Below are 23,201 nucleotides of genomic sequence, written 5' to 3'. Positions count from 1 at the left end.
CTTTATGAAGTAAGAGGCTCCGAAAATCGTATCAACACTCAACCCTATCGTGCCCATTAAGACATAATGACAAGTTTCTTATTCTTAGAAACTCAAGAGACACAGAGAGGGGTTGGGGTCCCCCTCAAAGGCCAATGAGCGGCCACGATTCTGGTCCCTGTACCTCCCTCCAGAGGGCACCAGGTCTCCCACCACCACCTGCCCCACTTCCTACAGGGGGAACTGGGAAGGAGGCCAGAGGCAGCGACTGCTGGAAGAATAGGGAGAGGAGCCACGGTGACCCCCCCACCCCAACACAGGCTGAATCCCTGACAGCCGGGGACTTCCCCGGGACTGCCTGGACTGGAGCCCAGGAGCGGGAAGCCACATTCATTTCTATTTTGAAAGTTAGAATGAACACTTTGTCATTCTAACTTCCCCACACTTTCTTATTGTGTCAATAAGAATTCTAATTTCTATTTCCCTGCAGTCAGCAAGGGTAAACCCCTAAAAATGAAAGGGGTGGTCATGGAGGCACTTGTGCATGCATGTGTGTGTGTGTATGTGCGTGTGTGTATGTGTGTATGCATGTGTATGTGTGTATGTATGTGTGTATGTGTGTGTGTATGTGTGTATGTGTGTGTATGTGTGTGTATATGTGTATGTGTGTATGTGTGTATGTGTGTGTATGTGTGTATGCATGTATGCATGTGTATGTGTGTATGTGTGTATGTGTGTATGTGTGTGTATGTGTGTATGCATGTGTATGTGTGTATGTATATGTGTATGTGTGTATGTGTGTGTGCGTGTGTGTATGTGTGTATGCATGTGTATGTGTGTATGTATGTGTGTGTATGTGTGTGTGTATGTGTGTGTATGTGTGTGTATATGTGTATGTGTGTATGTGTGTATGTGTGTGTGCATGTATGCATGTGTATGTGTGTATGTATGTGTGTGTATGTGTGTGTATGTGTGTATGCATGTGTATGTGTGTATGTATATGTGTATGTGTGTATGTGTGTGTATGTGTGTGTGTGTATGTGTGTATGTGTGTGTGTATGTGTGTGTGTGTGTAGTGAGAGCAGCAGGGGCAGAAGTGGTTATACCAGGGGTTTCATGGAGCTCCAGCCCCTCCTCATGGTGGGGGCTCCTCCCAAAGTCCTGGAGGCCCGAACAGTGTGTTTCATGTGGTCGTGGGATTCTGTAAATTTGTGAAAGTCAGATATCTGTGTGTGATTTTACTTAATGACAGCCCTCTCAATTCTCTGAGCTCACGCCCCATCGACACCTGGGGAGGAGGCAAGAAGAAAAATACTACCACCTACTGACCAACTCCTATGTGTCAGGCCTTGCATACACATCTCCACTGAGCTCCCACCCTCCCTTCAGGAAGGTGGTTTCTGTTGTCATCATTCTCATTTTACAGACGCGGCAGCGGAGGTCCTGAGGGGTTAAGTGACTCACACAAGTTCATGGCGCCAGCGAGAGAGAGTTTAATTCAGATCGGCTTAATACTAAAGGCCAAGGAAAGCCTCCAGAGGAGGTGACGTCTGAGCTGAGACCTGGATGAGAAAGAGGCAGTGGGCACAGCTCTGAAGGAGGAACCCCAGGCAGCAAGTGCAAAGTCCTGAGGTAGGAACGAACCCAGATGTGTTCAAGGACCAGTGGGCATCTCTCTATGGGGCAGTTAGGGAGGCAAGTGAGATACGGGACAGAAAAAAAATCTTTACAAGCATAAGAATTATTACAATTAGCCACCAGCCTTCGGGGAAACAACTGCCCCAGCCTGCGGATACCTCCGTTTCTCGGTCCTGGGGGACATGGAGCACGGAGGCCTCCTACTCCCTGTGAACAGCATTCCGCGGAGAGCCGCCTATGAGGTCCCAGCTGCTCTTTCAGAACCAGCCGATGTGGTATTTCTAAGCAGGTTAAACAACAACTATGCTTCTAGCGAATGCTAAGGAAGCAAGATGCAGCCCTGAGCAGGATGAGGAAGACAGCACGGGCGACAGGAGAAACTGCTGCATCCAGAGGGCCTACCTCCATCAGGGGCTGTGCCAAGCACCTGTCCAGGTGAGGTCCAGGGGTTTGCAAAGACACACAGAGTTGGAGCCAGAATCTGCCCGGTCCAGGGCTCACTGTGGCCCCCGAGGCTTCCTCGAGCCTTCAGAGTCCCCCCCTGCTCCACCCCCCCACCCCCCGGAGCTCTCTCAGACCTACCTGACCAGGAGGTGGAGCGGCGGCGGTTGAGGCTGAGTCCGTGCAGGCAGCGCTCCAGGGCGTGCTGGATGCGGTCCTCTGTGCACGTCGTAGCCGCTGGCTGCATCCTGAGTCATCGCCTGCGTGGAAACAGACACCGTCAGCCCCGGACCCCCGGTGTGAGGAGCGCACAGGCAGCAGGGCAGGTGGCACAGACAACGGCACTCCCAGCCCAGTGCTGCCAGCCTTGCTATGGCCTGGGTGCTGTGGGCACAGCAGGCGGGGGCTCAGCTGCCTCCAGGGCTGGAATGGCTCCCGGGGGGCGCTGCTCTGAGTGGCAGGAAGGAGTGCTCCTGCAGCCAAGGGCGCGATGCTACAGGAAGCGAGGGGTCAGGGACAGGAGTGGAGAGGTGTCTGCCCCAAGGCGGTCGGGTTTCCAAGCGCCTGGGGAATGCCCAGGGAGCGGCCAGACCCCAGCAAGCTGGGCAGCAGGACCTCCAGGAACAAGCAGAATGGCTTGGGGATTTTTCTGAATTTCCGGGCCTGCACGCCCCAGCCCCAGGGAAGAGCACGGAGATCCCTCTCAGGGCACCGGGGGCTCCAACGCCGAGGCCTGGTGGGGGCTGCCCCACGTGCCCCCCCACCACACTCCCTGCTAGGGTGCCCGGGCCCAGGCACCGTTCCTCGTCTGCCCTCGCCTCTCCTTTGGCCATGTTTCTTTGCTCTCTCTGAAGCATTGCAGTGCTGCCGGCTACCCACAGACTCCGCGTGCGCCCCCTCCCTTGTCCAGCTCCGGCTGGAGGGCCACGAGGAAGGGATCTAAGAGGGGGTCTCAGCACCCGCTGGGGAACTGTGGGAAGGGCCGCATTCTAAGAGCCCCCAGAAGGGCCAGCCCGCCCCTCAGTGATGTGTGAGGCCCCCAGGTCCCTTGGGAGCCACAACAGGTAGGTGAGCCCATGAATAAGCCTGGCCTCTGGGTCAACAGACTTGGACTCAGATCTGGACTCTGCTATTGGCTAGCCATGCAATTCTGGACACACTTTCCCCCTTTTCCAAACCTCAGTTTACTTATCTGTAAAATGGGATAATGAGAGCACTGACCCCACAGGGCTGTTGGGAAGATTAAACGTCACAGTGCTGGGTGTCTGGGCAAGCTTTCAGGACACGAAAGCTATGGTGCCCCAGTCTTGTCACCACTCTTTCCCTCAGGAATTCCACTGCGTTCACCCGCCGGGCAGACTCCACTGCCCACCGAGCAGGCCAGGCCAGGGAGGGAGGCCGAGGAGGCCGAGGTCCAGCTCCGTGGAACTGGGGACAGACCAGGAAACCACAAGCAGAAGCACCCAGAGCTGAGCCATGCAAACAGCATGCAAAGAGCTACGGAATCCGAGGCTGCTCAGCCGCATGCCCGGCAGTCAGCTCACGGGGCCCCGGGAGGCACATCCCCCTGCTCCCCAGCCGGGGAGGAACCAAGCGTCCAGGGAAACATAGCCCCTGTGAGCTGTCCGGCACCACGTCACCTCCGTGACGTCCTGGGACGGTGCCGCGGTCTGTGTGCATTTATTCTTTCATGTAATTCATGGCCACCTATGTGTGGCAGGCGGTACGGACACAGCACTGAGGGACACAGGCCATCTCCTTGGTAGGAGACAGACATTAGCAAACAATTTAACAGCCCTGAACAGTTTGGCTCAGTGGATAGAGCCCACGGACGGAAGGGTCCCGGGTTCGATTCTGGTTGTGGGCTCGATCCTCAGTAGGGGGCATGCAGGAGGCAGTCGATCAATGATTCTCTCTCCTCATTGATGTTTCTCTCTCTCTCCCTCTCCTTTCCTCTCTGAAATCAATGAAAACCTATTTTAAAAAAAGAAAGATGAAGGAGGAAATCCGGAGAAAAGTTCGGGGGGAGGCAGATGTTCCGGAAAGAGGAGCCAGCATGTGCCAAGGTCTGGGCCCGCCATGGACTGAGAGCCCGGAGCACAGACCAGCCTTCCAGGTCCCACACCTGCCCGCTGCCGAGGTGGCGGGCAGAGTTCCACAAACCGCTCACCGGGTTCCCAGGACGGGGACCTCGGGGGCTTCCGTGAGTGGCACCTCCAGGCCTGCAGACGCCCGTGGGCCCTCCCGCAGCGACTTTCAGTCACCTTCGGGCCTTTGTCTGCTGACCCTCATGCTAGTCCAGGCAGGGAGTCCACAGCCCTGAACCAGGAGGCAGTTTGCAAGCTGCTGGGCCCCTCCTTCACCTGGATGGGCAAACCTCCATGTGCCAGTGTGTGTGCACTGGGGATGAGGGGTGGGAGAGAGGGGGTGGGGGGGGGCGGGGACGCCAGGAACAAAAGCTGGACCTGAGCGGTTCTGTTGACACTTCACTCCGGAGGGTCCCCCCTCCCCTGGCAGGTGAGGGGTGTTTAGCAGGAGAGGCCTGAAGGTTAGGCCACCTTTGGGGGGAGTGGGGGGACACCTGTGGCACAGAGAAGCTAAACAACTGGCCTGAGGTCACACAGCGAGGAGGTGGCAAAGCCAGGACGCGGACCCAGGGCGTGGCTCTGACACTAGCACAGGCTGCGCCTCAGCACCATCAGATGCAGTTACTAGAAGAAAACAAAAAGCAATTCACACTTCCACCCTACAGTGGAGACTCAGTCAACTACAGCATGATCCTGCTTTTAGTGGCCGGGACGCCCAATTGCTGGGAGCCCTGAGGCCACCATGTCTGTCTGCACAGCTGCCGCCCTCCAAGGAGAGGACCAGGCTCAGGGGAGCGGCATTCACGGCTGAACTGGGCGATGACCATGGTGGCCCCCCAGCCTGGAGCACGGGCTTCCCTGTGAGAACCGGGTGAGACCCCTCCGCCCCGCCCCTGCGATGGATAAGTCCGTTGTGTCGTTGTGTCGAGAGGCAGGAATGAGTCACCTGCCCTACTGTGCCCCATTGTAACTGATGCAAACACAAGATGCAAATGATCAGCCTCAGCCCACGCCCCTCTGCCGCAGCCCCTCCCTGGGGGTCAGAACACACTGCTCTTCAGGAGGCTGCAGGCTGCTCCCCGCACACCCCCAGGGCCCACGTCTTTCCTTCTCCAGGCCCTGGCACTTTCCTATCGCCTGGCCTTGGGGTCCCCGGCTGCTCACTGGAGGCAATCAGGGCTTCTGCACAGATGGGCACTGGGCAGAGTTCCCGGTGTGCCCGCCTCCCTGGCCCCCAGGCCATCTAGAGCTTGTCCCCAAGCTCCTCTCAGAGGCAGGGCCTGCCCAAGTCTCTGGGGGCCCAGCCGGGGTCCTCGCGAGCTGCCCTGGGGGTTCACCAGGCGCTCTGCCTGGTCCCTGGCACGCTCACTTCCGTTTGATGAGTCAGTCATCAGCCGTTTCTTATGACTTGTCAGCAGAACCCAGTGGCTTTGGGGTGGAGATGAAGGGGGAAGAAGGTGGCATCCAGTCTCCCCAGGGATGAGGCCTTTTTTCAAAGGCTGGGCGAGCAAGGCTTGGCTTTCTGGCACCCCGCTCTCAGCATCCCCTCCACCCGGCAGAAGGAGCTGTTGTGAAATTCAGTGGCTGCCGGGAATGGGAATGCCCCCACATCCGCGGTGGGGGTGTTGAAACAGTCAACAATGGGTTTGCCCCTACCTCCAGTTCCTCTTCTGAGCCAGTGAGGATGTCTTTACTGGGGACCCTGAACAGGATGGGGTCATGTTAACATGACCCCTTGAGGCAAAACAGGGTTTGTCTTCCCTGCTGTGCAGGACTGGTCAGAGGGTCGGGGTCCGTCTGGGCCCATCTTCTTAGGCAGCCCCCCAGGGGGCAGGAAAGAGGGCATCTTTTCTTGGAGGATAGAGCATCGGCCTGCAGTAGGGTCCCAAGTTTGATACCGGTCAAGGGCACATGCTGGGGTTGTGGGCTCGATCCCCAGTAAGGGGCGTGCAGGAGGCAGCCAATCAATGATTCTTATCATTGATGTTGCTATCTCTCTCTCTCTCCCTTCCTCTCTGTAATCAATAAAAATCTATTTTTAAAAGTAATAATAAATGGAGGAGAAGAAATGGAGGTCTCATTTACAAAAGAATTCCAATTAATAAATGAGAGAGGAATGAGAGAAATACAAAATCACCATTAAGCCAACACCACAGTAGTAATTTTACAGGCAAGAGCCACCAATGGATGCTAAAATCAATGGGTTATCCTGGCCGGTGTGGCTCAGTTGGTTGAGTGTCATCCCATGCACCGGAAGGTCACCAATTCGATTCCCAGTCAGGGCACATGCCCCGGTGGAGGGTTCAGTCCCCAGTCAGGGTGCATATGGAAGGCAACCAATTGATGTTTCTCTCACACAAATATGTTTCTCTCCCCGCCCTCCCTCTCTCTCTAACATTAATAGAAACCTATTTTTTTAAATATATTTTTATTGATTTCAGAGAGGAAGGGGGAGAGAGAGATAGAAATAGAGAGATAGAAACATCAATGATGAGAATCATTGATTGGCTGCCTCCTGCATGCCCCTTAATGGGGATTGAGCCCGCAACCCGGGTATGTGCCCTTGACTGGAATCGAACCTGGGACCCTTTATTTCCCAGGCCGATGCTCTATTCACTGAGCCAAACCAGCCAGGGAAGAAACCTATTTTTAAAAACAAGAAATAATAAAATCAATGGGTGAAAATTTGAGAGGAAACAGAATATTTGCTTAATCTCAGAGTATTTCCCCTAAGAAGTTGAGCAATTATAAAGGGGAAAGTACTAACTTTAGCATGGAGAAACCCAGCATCACCTACACCTCGTGATCAAAGTTAATATCACCAATAAGAAGGCATATCAACATCATGTATTGATGTTGCCCTGGGAGGCTCATGACATCACTTCCCTGGGATGTATCCCAAAAATGCATCACTGCAATCTAATGAGAAAAGATCATTCCCAACCTAAACGGGAAGCACTGCTATCTGACTGACCAGCATTCACCCAAGTGTCAAGGTCATAGAAGCTAAGGAAAGACTGAGGAACTGTCACAGACTGGAGGAGCCTAAGGAGACACAGCAAGCTAAATGTAATGTGGGATCCTGGGCTGGATTCTGCAACTGAAAGGGGACATTAGGGGGGAAACAGCTAAAACCCAAATAAAGTCTGCAGTATTGTACAGTTGTACCAGTTGTTCGTGGTTTTGATAACTGCACCACATTACGTGAGCTGTAAACATTCGGGGAAGCTGGGTGGGGGACATGTATGTCTCTAAGACCCTTTATATAGTTACCTAACCTCACATATCCTTTCTATATCTTTCTGGGTGGTGGTCCAATGCCTTGCTGCCCTTCATGAACTTGTTTGAAGTTGTTATTTCATAAATACTCAGTAATTCCTAGTGACAGGTGGGTAGACCAGTGCAGGGCTGGCTGCCTTAAAATCCTCGACATCGATGTTCCTAAATTGGGGTTGAGACTCTTTGGGGTTCTTGGAGGGTTTCTGAGGGCTCTTCGTGAGAATGGTTAAGTTGTGTTTTCATTTGGAAGACAGCCTATGAAAAGTTAGTAGTTAACATATTCTGGAACATCCTGATGACACCTATGACCAAATATCACCATAGGGTGTTATGCCCAGTTTGCATTTGTATCTATCACTGATTTGGTGCCACCTAAGAGGACAGAACATGCCAGGTGTGTTTTGGGGTCTGCGAGAGCTCAAGGTTGATCAGAATGAATTACTAGATGGAAAATGTTTGGAATAGTGCCTGCCACGAAATAAGCCTTCAACAATGCTGTCTATTAACTATCAGGGTACTTTCCTCACACATACAATTCTGCTGCCCAACTCTAGATGCCTCTGAGATTGGGCCAAGAAGTAAAACACTCCCTGGATGATTCCGATGCATAGTCAAGCTCGAAGAGTAATGTTTTCTATTTCACAAATTCTGCACATACACCTACTAGTAGACTGTGAGATCAGGAGGGCACCAGAGAGATCATCCCGTGCAACTCTCCCATTCCTCAGATAAGAAGCGGAGACTCTGAGCAGGGAAGGACTGGCTCCGATTAGAAAGTGGTAAATCCATACCAGAAACTGAGCCTAGAGCCCAGGAGAGCCGTGGCACCTCCTGCTCGCGTGGGATCAGTGAGTGACGTCAGTGCCTCTCCGCTCAGTTCTGTTAGGAATCCTTTAGCAAATGTCTTCTGGAGTTAGGCATTCCACTTCCTCACGTGTCGATTTTGTGAATTGAGGTTTTTGACAATATCATTCATTTTAATCAAGATTTTCAGGTTTATTAGCAAAGGTCTGAATCTAGAATTCCTAAATAATTTTTTTTTTCCTAAATAATTTTTAAAATTATATCTGAATCAGTGATTTTAGCCACTTTTTAAAATCTTAATGTTGTAATAGTACATATATATTTTTAATCCTCACCCAAAGATATATATTTTTTTATTTGAGAGAGAAAGGAAGGGGGAGAAAGAGAGAGAGAGAGAGACAGACAGACAGACATTGAAGTGAGAAACATCCATCGGTTGCCTCCTGCACGCATCCTGACCGGGAATCGAACCTGCAATTTTTTGGTCTACGGGATGATGCTCCAACCGACTGAGCCACCTGGCCAGGGCTTAATGTTATAATATTATGTTTTCTTTTAATACAGGTCTGGTTTCTAGTAAATAGTTTAATACTACATCACAATTCTTTAATTATTTTTGACATTGATAGTAAATGTAATGACTCTGATAACAGCACTGTTTGTTTTGGACAGTGGCTTTAAGTTTGATTTATTTCATTGCTCACTGTTTTGTTTGCCTGTTTTGTGCCATGCTACCCCTATTTACAAGTTCTTTATTGTGATTCATTTCTTGCTCAGCTGGGGTATTTCGAGTAACTTCAGGAAGAGTGTGTGGGCAAGGTACTTTCTAAACCTATATGTCATCTCATCACTGAGGCTCACTAGAAGTGATAGCTTTGTCAAACATAAAATTGGCATAATGCAGTTTTTCACCCTCGACATGTTTATAGAAACCCAAAATAATTACTCGAAAAACTGGCTATAACAAAAAATATAACTAGGTAAGGTGATTGGGCACAAATTAAAATAAAAATTTATATTATTCAATTTTACAAATAACAAAACAGAAATTATGTTAGAAGAAGACCCCAATTATACTAGCAACAAAAAGAAGAGAAAATAAACTTCACAAATATGCAACATCTGAATGAAATAAAACTTTTGAGGGACATAAAAGCAGGCAAATCACTGGAAATGCATACCCTGTTGTTGGAAAGATTCAATATCATAAAGAATTAATTCAGAATGGATCAGAGACCAAGTGTAAAGAAATTCAAGTATTTCTTGGACATGTCACTAAAAGCACAGGCAACAGAAGACAAACAAGATAAACGGGGCGACATCAACATTTAAAACTCTGCCCACCAAAGGAAACAAGAGCGTGAAAAAAAAAACAACCGACAGCATAGGGGACATATTTGCAAATCCTGCATCTGGTAACAAGTGAGTCCCAGAATAGACAAAGATCCTCTATAAACTCAACAACAATGAAACCAACAACCCAATTTAAAAATGGACATCCCTGCAAAGAAGACATACAGATGACCAATAAGCACATGAAAATATGCTCAGTGTCACTGATCATTAGGGAACTGCAAATCAAAACCACAATGAGCTCACGCCTGCCAGAATGGCCACCACCAACAAATCAACAAACAACTAGTGCTAGTGAGGATGTGAGAAAAGGGAACCCTAGCACACAGTTGGTGAAAATGCAGCCACTGTGGAAAACAATATGGAGTTTCCTCAATGGGCCTGCCTGTTGACCAGTGGGCCCACTTCTGGGAATATATCCTAAGACTCCCGAAACACCAATCAGAAAGAATATATGCAACCCTATGTTCATAGCAGCGTTACTTACAATCGCTAAGATCTGGAAACAGCCCAAGTGCCCACCAGTAGATGAGTGGATAAAACAGCTGTGGTACCTTTACACAATGGAATACTATGTGGCTGTAAGGAAGAAGCATCTCTTATCCTTTGTGACAGTCGGAATGGACCTGGAGAGCATTACGCTAAGTGAAATAAGCCGGTAAGATATGACCTCATTTATATGTGGAATCTAATGAACAAAACAAATTGATGAACAAAATAGAACTAGAGGCTTGGATGCATGGGACAGACTGATAGAGGTCAGAGGGAGGAGGTGGGGAAAATGGAATAAAAGGGGAAGAGAGTAGCCAAAGAACATATAGACACAGCCCACGGACACAGACAACAGAGTGGTGAAGGCCAGGGGAGGGGTGGCAGGAGCTGGGTGGAGGTGGGCAAAGGGGGAGGAAATGGGGGGGGGGGGGCATTTGTAATAGTGTCAACAATAAAAAATAAAAAATAATTTAAAAAGAGAAAGAAAGAGTAAAAAAGAAAACTCACAATGAGCTATAATCTCACACCATGAGAGGGGAGTGGGGTGTTATTGGTGAATGGGCACCAGTTTCCGTTTTACAAGATGAAAAGAGCTCTGTAGATCAGTTGCACAATGTGAAAGTACTTAACACCACTGAACTGTACACTTAGAAATGGTTAAGATGATCAGTTTTATGTCAAGTGTATTTTGCTATAATATTTAAAGAGAGTTGAAGAAGAATTAACATATTTATGATATTACACAGGAATGTCAATTATCTATAAGTTTCAGCCTAGACAACAGGAAGAAAAGGAGGGAGGGAGGGAGGGAGGGAGGAAGGAAAGGGGGAAGGAAGGGAGGAAGGAAAGGAGGAAGGAAGGGAGGAAGGAAGGGAGGGGCTGCTCTATGTCAGGTGCTATACTGGGCACTTTTGCTTGATTATCTAGTTTAATGATCGTAATTACTCTACAGCATAATCACAGTTTTTCACAATCCGCGGTACAGGGAGAGTCGGTATTTATCTGCCCCGTTCCTGCGGTGGCATTCCTGTGGCTGAGCTGGAGGCACATCCAAAGCTGGCCTGACTCCCACAGTCCGCGCTCTTTCCTGCGCCAGGTTCACAGGAACTCTCTCCACGGTTTCCTGGAGAAAGGGTGAGCGTGCGGCTTCGGAGGCTTCCAGGGAAGGCGCCTTGCACCAAAAGTGCCTGAGTTCTCCTTGTCAGTGATTCATTCCCCACGGGTTCGGGTGACTCACTGCCTCCGTCCTACCTTATTTTTCAAGATGTAAGATTCCTGGAGGGACAGTTAGCTAACAAATGAGTCTATTACGGCAGCGACAGTGGACAGAGCGGGTGGAGGAAGGACGCCAGGGCCAGGAGAGGAGGGAAATACGAAAAGGTAGGTGGAAAAGGCATGGGGGCGCAGGGAACAGGATGACGTAGAAGTGTGCACACAGTGAGAACCGCGAAGGGAGCTCAGACAAGCCTTTACCTACTTCCCAACTTTGCTCACGCGCTCCTTTACCAAGGAAAGGGCCCAGGAAGACGACGCCGTGGTTAAGACCAAGAGAAATGAGACAAGGGATGGCGGAGGGAAGGAGAAAGATGCTAACATGTACACAGCACTGACTCTACACCATATTCTGTGCTTAGGGCTTGAAACACATGATCTCATTGATTCTGAACAACCCCCAAAACTCTGAACATCCAAGGATGAGGACATGCAGCTCCTGGTGGCTAATGACTTGCCCAAGGTCACACAAAGAACAAGCAGCGTAAGCAGAATTTGAACCCAGGTCTCTCTGACTCCCTTCTACCCAGGCAATCATCTGGAAGGGCACTGAAAAGAAAACAGGATGCATGAAGTTGCCTTCGCATATAATAATCATAATCATAGCAGTTAATGCTACCTGAGAGCTTTCTATGTGCTGGGCACCATTCTAGGTGTTTTCTATGAATTAGCTCATTGAATCTGTAGAAGTAGATAGATTCCCATCTTAAAAATGAGGAGACAGGCACAGGGTGTCCTTGGCTGGTGAGTGATGTATGTCCTTTCTGGGCATGTCTTAGGCAAGTTAGCTTCTCTAGGCGCATTAAAGGAACCCATAAGGAGCTAGAGATGGGCCAACTGAAATGACTGAAAAGAGACTAAGATTAAGGCATAAACTCCAGGCAGCGAGGATGTTCTATGGGCCTCTAGGCTAAACCATGGGCACCTGGCCCTGGACACTGTTTAACCACCTTTCAAACGCTGAGCCTATCTTGTTTGCCAGCAAATGCTCACAGAACAACAAGGCCAAAAACAATGATGGAGTTGGAAAAGCTCCAGAAAAGCCAATTACACGTGTGTTGGCAGCTTTCTGGTTTTCCTGGATGTGGAAAAAGATTGTGGTTGTGACAAATTGCATTCATTATCTGCTGCTCGTTTTCTGCAGAATCATCTTCAGTTTGGAAGACAGGCATGAATACTTCATAGTTTTGGGCAAAGAAGATTTTATGGAGTACTGTGACTTCCAGATGCTTTACCAGTGGGAAAAATAAATGGGGCACAGACTGATCCAACCCATCATCTCTTCCCTCCACCATCATCTCTTCCCTCCACCATCTCCCCTTCCCTTCACCGTCATCTCTTCCCTCCACCATCTTCCCTTCCCTCCCAGAGTGAAACCCATTTAGCACCCCATTGTCTCTCTGTTAATCGGCAACAGGTAATTGCTCCCAGACACTGGCATATCCACCTTCTTTAGTCTCCTCTCTTTAAGTTCTTGCCCAATTATATACATCTCTCCCCTCTCTATGTCATTCATGAATATGGTTTATTAGTGCAAGAAAAACTTCTCTAACAAGAAAAGAAACTATCAATGTTTGTGGACAGAACTGAAATCAGACACTCCTCCTAATACTCGGCCAGATGTGATTTATACAACTTTTCATGAAACAGACACTGATTTCAAGAGTCCCATTTAGCACATTTAGTTCCATTTAGAACTCTCTAGGCGGCCACGGGGCTATTTACCGTGACAGGACAGCAGGCACCGAAACAGTCTCTCCCAACTCCTTACCAAATATACCCATGAAGAGGAGAACTTCTGAAAACCAATACTGACAGGCCAGGGTCAAGGACTGACATTATGTCTGAACCAGATGGAAATGGATTAAGAAAATCTAGCCTCCAGTTCAGGCCAAAATCTCTCTAGAAGGTGGCCAGAGGACTTGGCATCATGGCTGATCAACGTTTGATACTCAAGTGGGTGGGCAGTGTTTTCAGATATTTGGTCCCCATCTGTCTTTTCCTTCAGTGAAGATTGGCGGGTCACATTGGCAGAGAGGGGAAATCTGGGAGGAGGACCATGTGAGGGGGAAAATAGGAATCCTGATTTGGCCAAGTTACATCTCATTTTGACCCCAATGGAGAGGTCTGGGCAGCAGCTCTAAATTTGGGAGCTACTCTGAGTATAGTGATCACTGAGACTATGCACTGTGTGGAGAGAGAGTGAGGTACTAGGGCTCAGCCCAGAGGCATCCAGTGTTAAGAGGTGGCACATGAAGAATCAGCAAAAGGACACTGAGAAGGTATAGCTCATACAGTTAGAGGAGAGCATGATGTCACAGAAACTCAAAGCAAGAGTGTTTAGAGGAGGGAGTAGGGACCATTGCTGCAAGGTCCACACCATGAGGGCAGAGAAGTGGCCATTGGACTTGGTGACATGGAGGTTTTGGTGACCTTGGGAGAATAAGTGACCTTGGGAGAGGGCGATAAGATGCAACGGAATAGGCAGAGGAGACAAAGGGAGGTGGGAGAGAGACAACTCCTCTGAGTTTTGCTTAGAAATGGATTTTATGAGCTGCTCCAGTATCCTTCTACTAACTCCTTCTGGTTCTTTACATAGCACAAGTTCATTTCTGGTACTTTGACCAAAGGAACCTCAATCTGCTTCCAAATATGTTTTTTAAAGATCTATATCTACATCTTAAAAAGCCTACTCTATATGATCACCAGAGATTGTTTCCAAGGGGCAAGGTTAGATATCACCTTTTGACTATAAACATTTTAATAACACATTTTATGCATTGTTTTTCTTCACACAGATTATAAGTGTTAAGTATATAAGAAATGGACAACAGTTCTGGAAAGTGGAGTAGATGTACCTTTCCCTATTGCTCCTGCTAAGTACAAATACAAACCTAGATATTATATAAGAAACTAACATAAAAGGCTCTGAAGGTGAAGGGAGAGAAGGCAGACCAGGTAGGGACCTTGGCCCCAAGAAGTAACATGGTGGAAAAATCCCTGGGTTTTCTTTTTGTCTTATAATTCCAAACTTGGAGCTGAAGAGCCAACAATCTGGAAACACCAATGGGTGCAGACGGGGGCGGGGAGGAGGGGGGCGGAGGAACCCCCAAAGAAAAGCCTGGTCTCTCTAGCCAAAGGACCAGGAAAGGGGTAGCTTAGCAAGACAGAAAACTTTAAGACAATACTCTCTCTATTCCAGGCAAAAACTGCAGAAAAAAACAATGGCCATCTCCACTAGCAAAGGCCTAGATGAGGAGCCTAGGTTTCACTCTGGCCACGCTATATTTAATGAGGTTAGGGGAGCCCTCACCAGCGGGTATCTGAGAAATCCAAGTAGGGGACCAAACTTTTCATACTCACTGGCAGTAATGAGCCCCCTTCCACCCTCTGTGATCAGTGGAGACCTCTGCACTGCCTGGATGTTCAGCCCCACCCAACAGTAAAGAGCACCCCACACACACTCAGGGGGAGGGGATGTCAGAGGAAGCCTAGCCAGGGAGTCAGGACTTTCACTACTGCCCAGTGGTAATGAAGTCATCTCCTCAACCCCAAGGTGTCAGTGGACAGTAATGAGCCCTCCTGTCTGGCCCAACCAGGGAGGCATCAGTGGAGGCCTAATGGGAAGCCAGAATTCCCAGTCCCCCCAGCAGTGATTAGGAGCACCTCCTGGATTTCAATGGAGGCTGAGAAAGGGACGTGAACATGCACCTTTACCTGACAGTAATGAGGCGGTGTTCCCCACCCTCATAACCCCTTTCAGGGACATGTTAGAGAAAGGCAGCTAAAATAAAAGGTTTAAATAGATCCAGAGTCTCATAACTCTCATAATACCCAAAATGCCCAGGTTCCAATAGAAAATAACTTGCCATGTCAAGACCAAGGGAGATCTCAAACTGAATGAAAAAAGGCAATCCATAGACGCCAACACCAAAATGACAGCTGTTAAAATGACCTGACAGAGCAGCCACCATTGGAAATGCTTCAATGAACAATCATAAACCAATAAAAACTAGAAAAATCCCAGCAAAAAAACTAGAAGAGATAAATAAGTACCAAAATGGAAATTTTAGAATTGAAAAATATAATATATGAAATAAAAAGCTCAGTGGATGGGCTCAACAGCAGAATGGAGGGGACAGAGGAAATAATCAATGAACTTGAATATAAAACAATAACGTTATCCAGTCTGAACGACAGAGAGAAAATAAGTTGAAGAAGAATTAAAAGAGCGTCAGGGATCTGTGGGACTATAACAAAAGGTCTAAAATTCATGTCATCTGAGTCCCAGTGGGAGAGGGCAGAGCTGAAAAAGTACTCAAAGAAATAATGACTGAAAGTTTGACACATCTGGAAAAATACATAAAACTGCAGATTCAAGAAGCTGTGTGAATCCCAAATAGGATAAAGCCAAGAAATACACACCAAGACACATCATAGTCAAACTTCTGAAAAACTAAAGACCAGAAACTACAACAAAAACAGAGGGGGAAAACAGAAAACAAATAATAAAATAGCAGATTAAAGTTCCAACATATCAATAATTACATTACACTTAATTGGGCTAAGTTTACCAATTAAAAACAGAGATTGGTAGTGAATTATAAAACATGACCCAACTATTTGCTGACTACAATAGACTCGCTTCCAATTATAATGATATAGGCAAGTTGAAAGGACTAAATGTACAGAGATATATCATGTAATGTTAATCAAAAGAAAGCAGAAGTAGATATGTTAATATCAGATAAAGCTGACCTCAAAACAAAGAAAATTACCAAGGACAGAGAGGGACACTATATAATGACAAAAAGGTCGATCTACCAAGAAGATACAGTAATCCTTAATGAGACTTCACCGAACAAGAGAGTTGCAAAATACATGAAGTAAAAGCTGATAACACTGAAAAGATTAATAGGCAGATCCATAATTATAGTTGGGTCAACAGCCCTCTCTCAACAACTGATAGGAAATGAGCAAGGACACAAAAGAACCCTAATACCTTTGGCCAACAGGACCTAATCAATATTTCTAGAATGCTTCACCCAATAACAGCAGAATATACGTTCTCTTCAAGTACCAAAGGGACATATACTAAGATAGAGCATATCCTGAGCCATAAACCAACCTCAAAATGTTGAGAAGAATTGAAATCATAAAGTGTGATCTACAACCACAATGGAATCAAACTACAATACAGAAAGATAACAGGAAAATCCCCAAACACTTAGGAACGGAGCACACAGCTAAATAATGGGGCAGAGAGGACGTCTCAAGGGAAGTCCAAAAATGCATTGAACAGAGTAAAAATGAATATACGACATATCAAAATTCGTTGGGCACAACTAAAGCTGTGAGGGAAATTTCTGGCACTAAGTACATACATTAGAACTACCCCGTGGCCCAGCAATTTCACTCCTGGGAAGTCATCTCCGAGAAATGAAAACTTACGCTCACACAGAAACCTGTACGTGAGTGTTTATAGCAGTTTTGTTCAGAATAGCCCCGAAATGGGAACAACCCAGATGTCCTTCAGGGGGTGAATAGACTATGGTACCATGGAATACTATTCAGCAATAAAAAGAAAATAATGATTAATGCATACAACATCCAGAAAATTATGTGAATCAAAAAGCCAACCCTGAAAGATTACCTACTATATGATTCCATTTATGTAACATTTTTGAAATTACAAAATTATAGAATGATCACAGATTGGGAGAAAACAGTCTCTCTCTCTCTCTCTCTCTCTCTCTCTCTCTCTCTTCTTCTCTCTCTCTCTCTCTCTCTCTCTCTCTCTATATATATATATATATATATATAACAAACGACTTGTACCCCAGAAATGAACAGAGATAAGAACAGCCACTTCACTTAATCTCCAAAATTTATAGGGAACTCATACAACTTAACAAAAAGAAGATAAACAATCCAATCAAAAAATGGGCAAAGGATCTAAATAGACACCTTTCAAAAGAGGACATTCAGAAAGCCAAGAGACATATGAAAACATGCTCAAAGTCACTAATCATCCGAGAGATGCAAATCAAAACAACAATGAGGTACCATCTCACACCTGTCAGAATGGCCATCATCAACAAATCAACAAACGACAAGTGCTGGAGAGGATGTGGAGAAAAAGGAACACTTGTGCACTGCTGGTGGGAATGCCGACTGGTGCAGCCACTATGGAAGACAGTATGGAGTTTCCTCAAAAAATTGGAAATGGAACTCCCATTTGACCCTGTGATCCCACGTCTAGGAATATATCCCAAGAAACCAGAAACACCAATCAGAAAGGATATATGCACCCCTATGTTCATAGCAGCACAATTCACCATAGCTAAGATCTGGAAACAGCCTAAGTGCCCATCAGTAGATGAATGGATTAGAAAACTGTGGTACATCTACACGATGGAATACTATGCTGCTGTAAAAAAGAAGGAACTCTTACCATTTGCAACAGCATGGATGGAACTGGAGAGCATTATGCTAAGTGAAACAAGCCAGTCAATGAAGGAAAAATACCACATGATCTCACTCATTCATGGATAATAAAGACCATTACAAACTTTTGAACAATAATAGATACAGTGGCAGAGCTGCCTCAAACTGATTGTCGGACTGCAGTGGGAAGGCCAGGGAGGGTTGGGGGACAGGAGGGAGGGGAGTAAGAGATCAACCGAAGGACTCGTATGCATCCATATAAGCATAACTAATGGACATAAGACACTGGGGGGTAAGGGAGGGCAGGGGTTTGTCAAGGGCAGGGCGGGGGGAAAAAGGACACTTATGTAATACCCTTTGTAATACTTTTAGCGAAAAATAAAAAAAATAAAAATAAAAATAAAAGAACAGCCACTTCACAAAAAGACCCAATGTGAATAAATAAACACATGAAAATATGTCAGTTACCGTTAGTCATCAGGAAAATGCAGATGTAAAGCTATAATGAGACTACACTGCACTAGAGTTGCTAAAATTAAAAAGATGGACAATACCAAGCTGGCAAGGATACAGAGCAACCATACGTGATTGATAGAATCATAAAACGGTGCGACCACTTTGAAAATCAGCTTGGCATTTTCACAAAGGTAGCAAATACCTATCATTTTGACCCAATAATTCCACTTCTTTAACCAAAATAAATGAAAACACATGTCGACCAAAAGACTTGTGCCAAAATGTTCATAGCAGCTTTATTTATAACTAGAGGCCCAATGCACGAAATTCGTGCAAGAGTAGGCCTTCCTTCCCCCAGCTGCCGGCACCAGCTTCCCTCTGGCACCCGGGACCCGGGATCTGGGCTTCCCTCACAGCCCCAGCCTCGTCCAGAAAGTCGTCCAGAAGGGCATCCGGTCTAATTAACATATTACGCTTTTATTATTATAGATAGCCTCAATCTGGAAGCAGCCCAATCCATCACCAGGAAAATGGATAAACATATTTGGTATATTCATATAATACATTACTACTTAGCAATGCAAAGAATAAAAACAAATCACTAATGTGTGTAACAAGTATGAGTATAAAAAACACAGTGTGTGAATAAAGCTGGACACAAAATATATTCTATGGTTCCATTTGCAGGAAGTACTAGAACAGGCAAAACTAGTCCATGATGAAATAAATCAAAATGGTAGTTGTCTCTGAGAGGGCACAAGGAGAGTTGATCAGGAATGAAATCTATGCATTTCTCTGTATGCAAATCATACCTCAATAAAAACATTTTAAAGAGGCATGCATACCTAGTGTAGAGAATAAATCTTTAAACTTTTCTTAGCCTGACCACTTAGCTGTGCTCCCCCGCCCCCCACCACACACACACACACATTCCCCACCTGAGTTTGGCCTCTTATCCTTCCAGTCCTTTTTAATGCATTTATATGCCACATACCCACACACATGCACTTTCTTCTTACATACATGGGGTCACAACACAGACACTGCTCTATGCAGAGCTGTCTCCCCAGAAGCGCATCTGCCATTCCCGCCCTGCTCCTTAAAACTTTCTAATGGACAAGGTGTGACCCCCTTCGCCGGATTACCTGACCCCGAGAGCTCTGGGCTCTTCTTCCCCGACCAGTCTCAGCCCTCACGTCACCTCTCCTTGCTGAACCTCCTCCTGCCTGGGCTCGCCCGGCCTGAAACATTCCCACGGGCCGCCCCTGCTTTTGATGTGGCTCCTAATACCCATTTCTCTGCCTTCCCTTTACAAGATCAATTTTTCAGGGAATGCCCCCTGATTCCCCAGGCTGGGTGCACACCCCACCCTCTCTGCTTCCTCTATGCCTGTGTTGTAACTTTTATTTTATGTATTTGTTATTAATTAATTAATTAATTTTATTAATTACTTTTTTATTGGTTGACTGATGTGAGATCAATTGGCTGTTCCACTTACTTATGCATTCACTAGTTGACTATTATTTTTAAATATATTTTTATTCATTTCAGAGAGGAAGGGAGAGGAAGAGAGATAGAAATATCAATATGAGAGAGAATCATCAACCAGGTACCTCCTGCACACCTCACACTGGGGATCGAGCCCCACAACCCAGGCATGTGCCCTGACCAGGAATCGAACCGGGACCTCTTGGTTCATAAGTTGAGCCATGCCGGCTGGGTCCACCCTTTGATTCTTGTATGTGCCCTGACCGGGGATCACACCCACAACCTTGGCATATGGAGAGGATTCCCTTACCAGCTGAGCTGCCGGCCAGGCTGCACCTGTTCTCTCTACTGGGCGTTCAGCTTTGATGACAGTGGCTCCTGCACCATGCGAGTGGTTCTAACGCCAGCCTCTGGCAGAGGGCGCGGTGGATTCTCCCTGGACAGTTGGATGAGTGTACAAACGTGCCCTGCAAACCAAAAGCCCCACCCAAATCTGGGGCATGATGTCATGACCACTCGGGCAATAGGGGAGATTCCTCAGGCCTCAAGGGGAAATCACGTCTATTGTAACTTCCCAGTGAGTCAGTCCTCACTCTGGCCACCCCCCTGTGGCAGGTCGACTCCACGACCTGCTTCCTCCTGTGTTTCCTCTGCCAGAGGCCAGAGGAAGGGATTCCGGCCAGAACCAAGCTTTCTAGGAGCTGCTCCTCATGCCACGGGGGACAAACACAGGACGACTTCTTTCTTTCTGTACAGTGTTCCCTCCCCAAACCGTCCCCTGCTAACAGGGCACCACCCTGGGGCCGGCGTGTGGCAGGAGTGTGAGGTCCTGAGCTCCTGGACAGCTCCTGGCTGGATGGAGGGGCCTCGGAGCTGGATTTCAGTTGATGTGAGGAGATAGAGAAATGGTTCTTTCTCTTCTTTTTATTAACTTTATCTCTTAGAGCAGTTTTAGGCTTGCCGCCCCCCCCCCCCCCCAACACCCTTCCTGCCCACAGTTTCCTCTCTTATTAATATCTTCCACTAGGGAGGCATATTTGTTACAATCGATGAACCAATATTGACACAATAGTATTTATTAAAGCCCACAGTTTACTTGGTTGTAAGTTCTACGGGTTTTGCCAGATACAAACTGGCATGAATCCACCATTATCACATGGAATATAATAGTTTCACTGCCCTAAAAATCCCCTAGGCCCTATCTGTTCATCTCAACCCCAGCAGCCACTGATCATTTCACTGTCTCTTGTTTTTCCTTTTCTAGAATGTCAGGCTGTTGGTATTATACATTACGTAGACTTTTCAAATTGGCTTTTTTTTCCCACTTAATAATATGCATTTAAGGCTTCTCCGTGTCTTTTCATGACTTCATAGCGCATTTTTTTCTTTCTTTTTTTTTTAATATATTTTTCACAGAGAAGAAGGGAGAGGGACAGAGAGTCAGAAACATCGATGAGAGAGATCAATCAGCTGCCTCCTGCACGCCCCACAGTGGGGATGTGCCCGCAACCAAGGTACATGCCCTTGACCGGAATCGAACCTGGGACCCCTCAGTCTGCAGGCCGACGCTCTATCCACTGAGCCAAACTGGTTCGGCTAGCGCATTTTTTTTCTAAATGACATTCTATTCTCTGGATCTACCATGGTTTGTTTATCCACTCACCTACTGAAGGACATCTTGGCTGCTTCGAATTTTTGGCAATTATGAATAAAGCCGCTATAAACGCTCACGTGCAGGTTTCTGTGTGGAAATTAATTTTCTATTCATTTGGGTAAACACCTAGAGGCATGATTGCTGGGTCATATGACGAGACTTCTCAGCTTTCTAAGAAACTGTCAAACTGTCTGCTAAAGTGGCTTGTGCCACTGCATTCCTGTTAGCAGTGGATCGGGGTTCCTATTGCTCCACATCTTCGTCAGCACTTGGAGTTGTCAGTGTTTGGGATTTTAGCCATTTAACCGATATTTGGAAGGATCTCGTTGTTTTAACTTTCATCTCCCTAATGACATACAATGTCAAACATCTTTTTATATGCTTACTTGTCATCTGTAGATCTTCTTTGGCGAGTGATTCAGATTATTTGCCTACCTCAAAAAAATTGGGTTATTTTTTTGACTGTTGAATTTTAAGAATTCTTTGTATATTTTGGATACAAGTCCTTTATCAGATAAATGTTTCGCAAATAGTTTCTCCTAGTCTGTGGTTTGTCTTTTCATTCTCTTAATGGTGTCTTTCAGAGAGCAGATGTTTTTAATTGTTCTTTCATGGACTATGCTTTTGGGTTATATCTAAACACTCCTTGCCAAACCCAAGCTCATCTAAGTTTTCTTGTGTTATCTCCTATGAGTTTTATAGTTTTGCATTTTACCTTTGGGTGTATGATCTATTTTTAGTTCATTTTTGTGGAAGAGCTAAGGTTAGTGTTTCCGTTCACTTTTTGCTATGGATACCCAGTTGTTCCGGCACCATTTGTTAAAAAGACTATCCTTTCTCCATGGCATTGCGTTTGTTACTTTGTCAAAGATCAATTGCTGATATTTGTGTGGGTCTAATTCTGGGCTCTCTATTCTGTTCCATTGATCTATTTACCTATTCTTTCACCTATATCACCCTCTTTTGATTACTGTAGCTTTATAGTAAGTCTCGAAGTCAGGTAATGTCGGTTCTCTAACTCTGTTCTTTTCCTTCAGGATTGCTTTGGCTATTCTTTATAATAAACTTAATTAGAATCAGTTTATTGACATATACAAAATAATTTGTTGGATTTTGACTGGAATGACATTGAATCTATATATCAAGTTGGGAAGAACTGACATATTAGCAATATTTAGTCTGCCTATTCATAAACATGGAATAGCTTTCCACTTATTTGCATTTTTTGACTTTGTTCATCAAAGTTTTAAAGTTTTCCTCATATAGATCTTGCCCATATTTTGTTAGATTTGTGCCTAAGTACTTCATTTGGTGGTGCTAATGTCAATGATATTGTATTTTTTATTTTAAATTCCAATGGCTCATTGCTGGTATATAGGAAAACATTAGATTTCTTTGTATAAGTCATGTATCCTGCAACCTTCCCATAATTGTTTATTAGTTCCAGAAGTTTTTTGTCAATTATTTGGCATTTTCTACATAGACAGTCATGTTACCTGCAAACAAAGATAGTTTTATTTCATTCTTTCCAGTCATGTATCTTTTATTTCCTTGTCTTGTCTTATTGCATTAGCTATGACTTCTATTATGATGTTGAATAGGAGGAATGAGAAGGGACATCCTTACCTCGTTCCCATTCTTAGGGAGAAAGCATCTAGTTTCTCAGCATTGTGTATGATGTTGGCTGTAGGATTTTCTATATCTATTAAGGACGTTACCCTTCAATTGCTAGTTTGCTGAAAGATTTTATCAATGAATACATATTGGATTTTGTCAAACACTTTTTCTGTATCAATTGATGATCATAGGAT

The 23,201-nt window shown here is 46.1% G+C and overlaps 1 protein-coding gene across 3 annotated transcripts in view; it reads right to left on the bottom strand.

Annotated features, from left to right (window-relative positions):
• The window catches only part of PIK3R5 (phosphoinositide-3-kinase regulatory subunit 5), a 71,272-nt gene that overhangs the window by 24,973 nt on the left and 23,098 nt on the right, over positions 1 to 23,201 (bottom strand). For 2 of the 3 annotated variants that reach the window (XM_070394190.1, XM_070394192.1), the window contains exon 2: positions 2,200 to 2,318. In XM_070394190.1, coding sequence (XP_070250291.1) covers positions 2,200 to 2,305 — 106 coding nt within the window. In that variant the 5' untranslated portion in view covers positions 2,306 to 2,318. Of the gene's footprint in view, positions 1 to 2,199; positions 2,319 to 4,228; positions 4,283 to 23,201 lie in introns of those variants that run through there. The other variant, XM_070394191.1, reaches the window with a different exon arrangement.

This window comes from Myotis yumanensis, unplaced genomic scaffold (genome assembly GCF_028538775.1).
Source record: "Myotis yumanensis isolate MYYU_CA2020_CCGP unplaced genomic scaffold, mMyoYum1.0.hap1 SCAF_16, whole genome shotgun sequence".
NCBI lineage: Eukaryota > Metazoa > Chordata > Mammalia > Chiroptera > Vespertilionidae > Myotis > Myotis yumanensis.
This window is presented reverse-complemented; position numbering and strand designations above follow the sequence as displayed.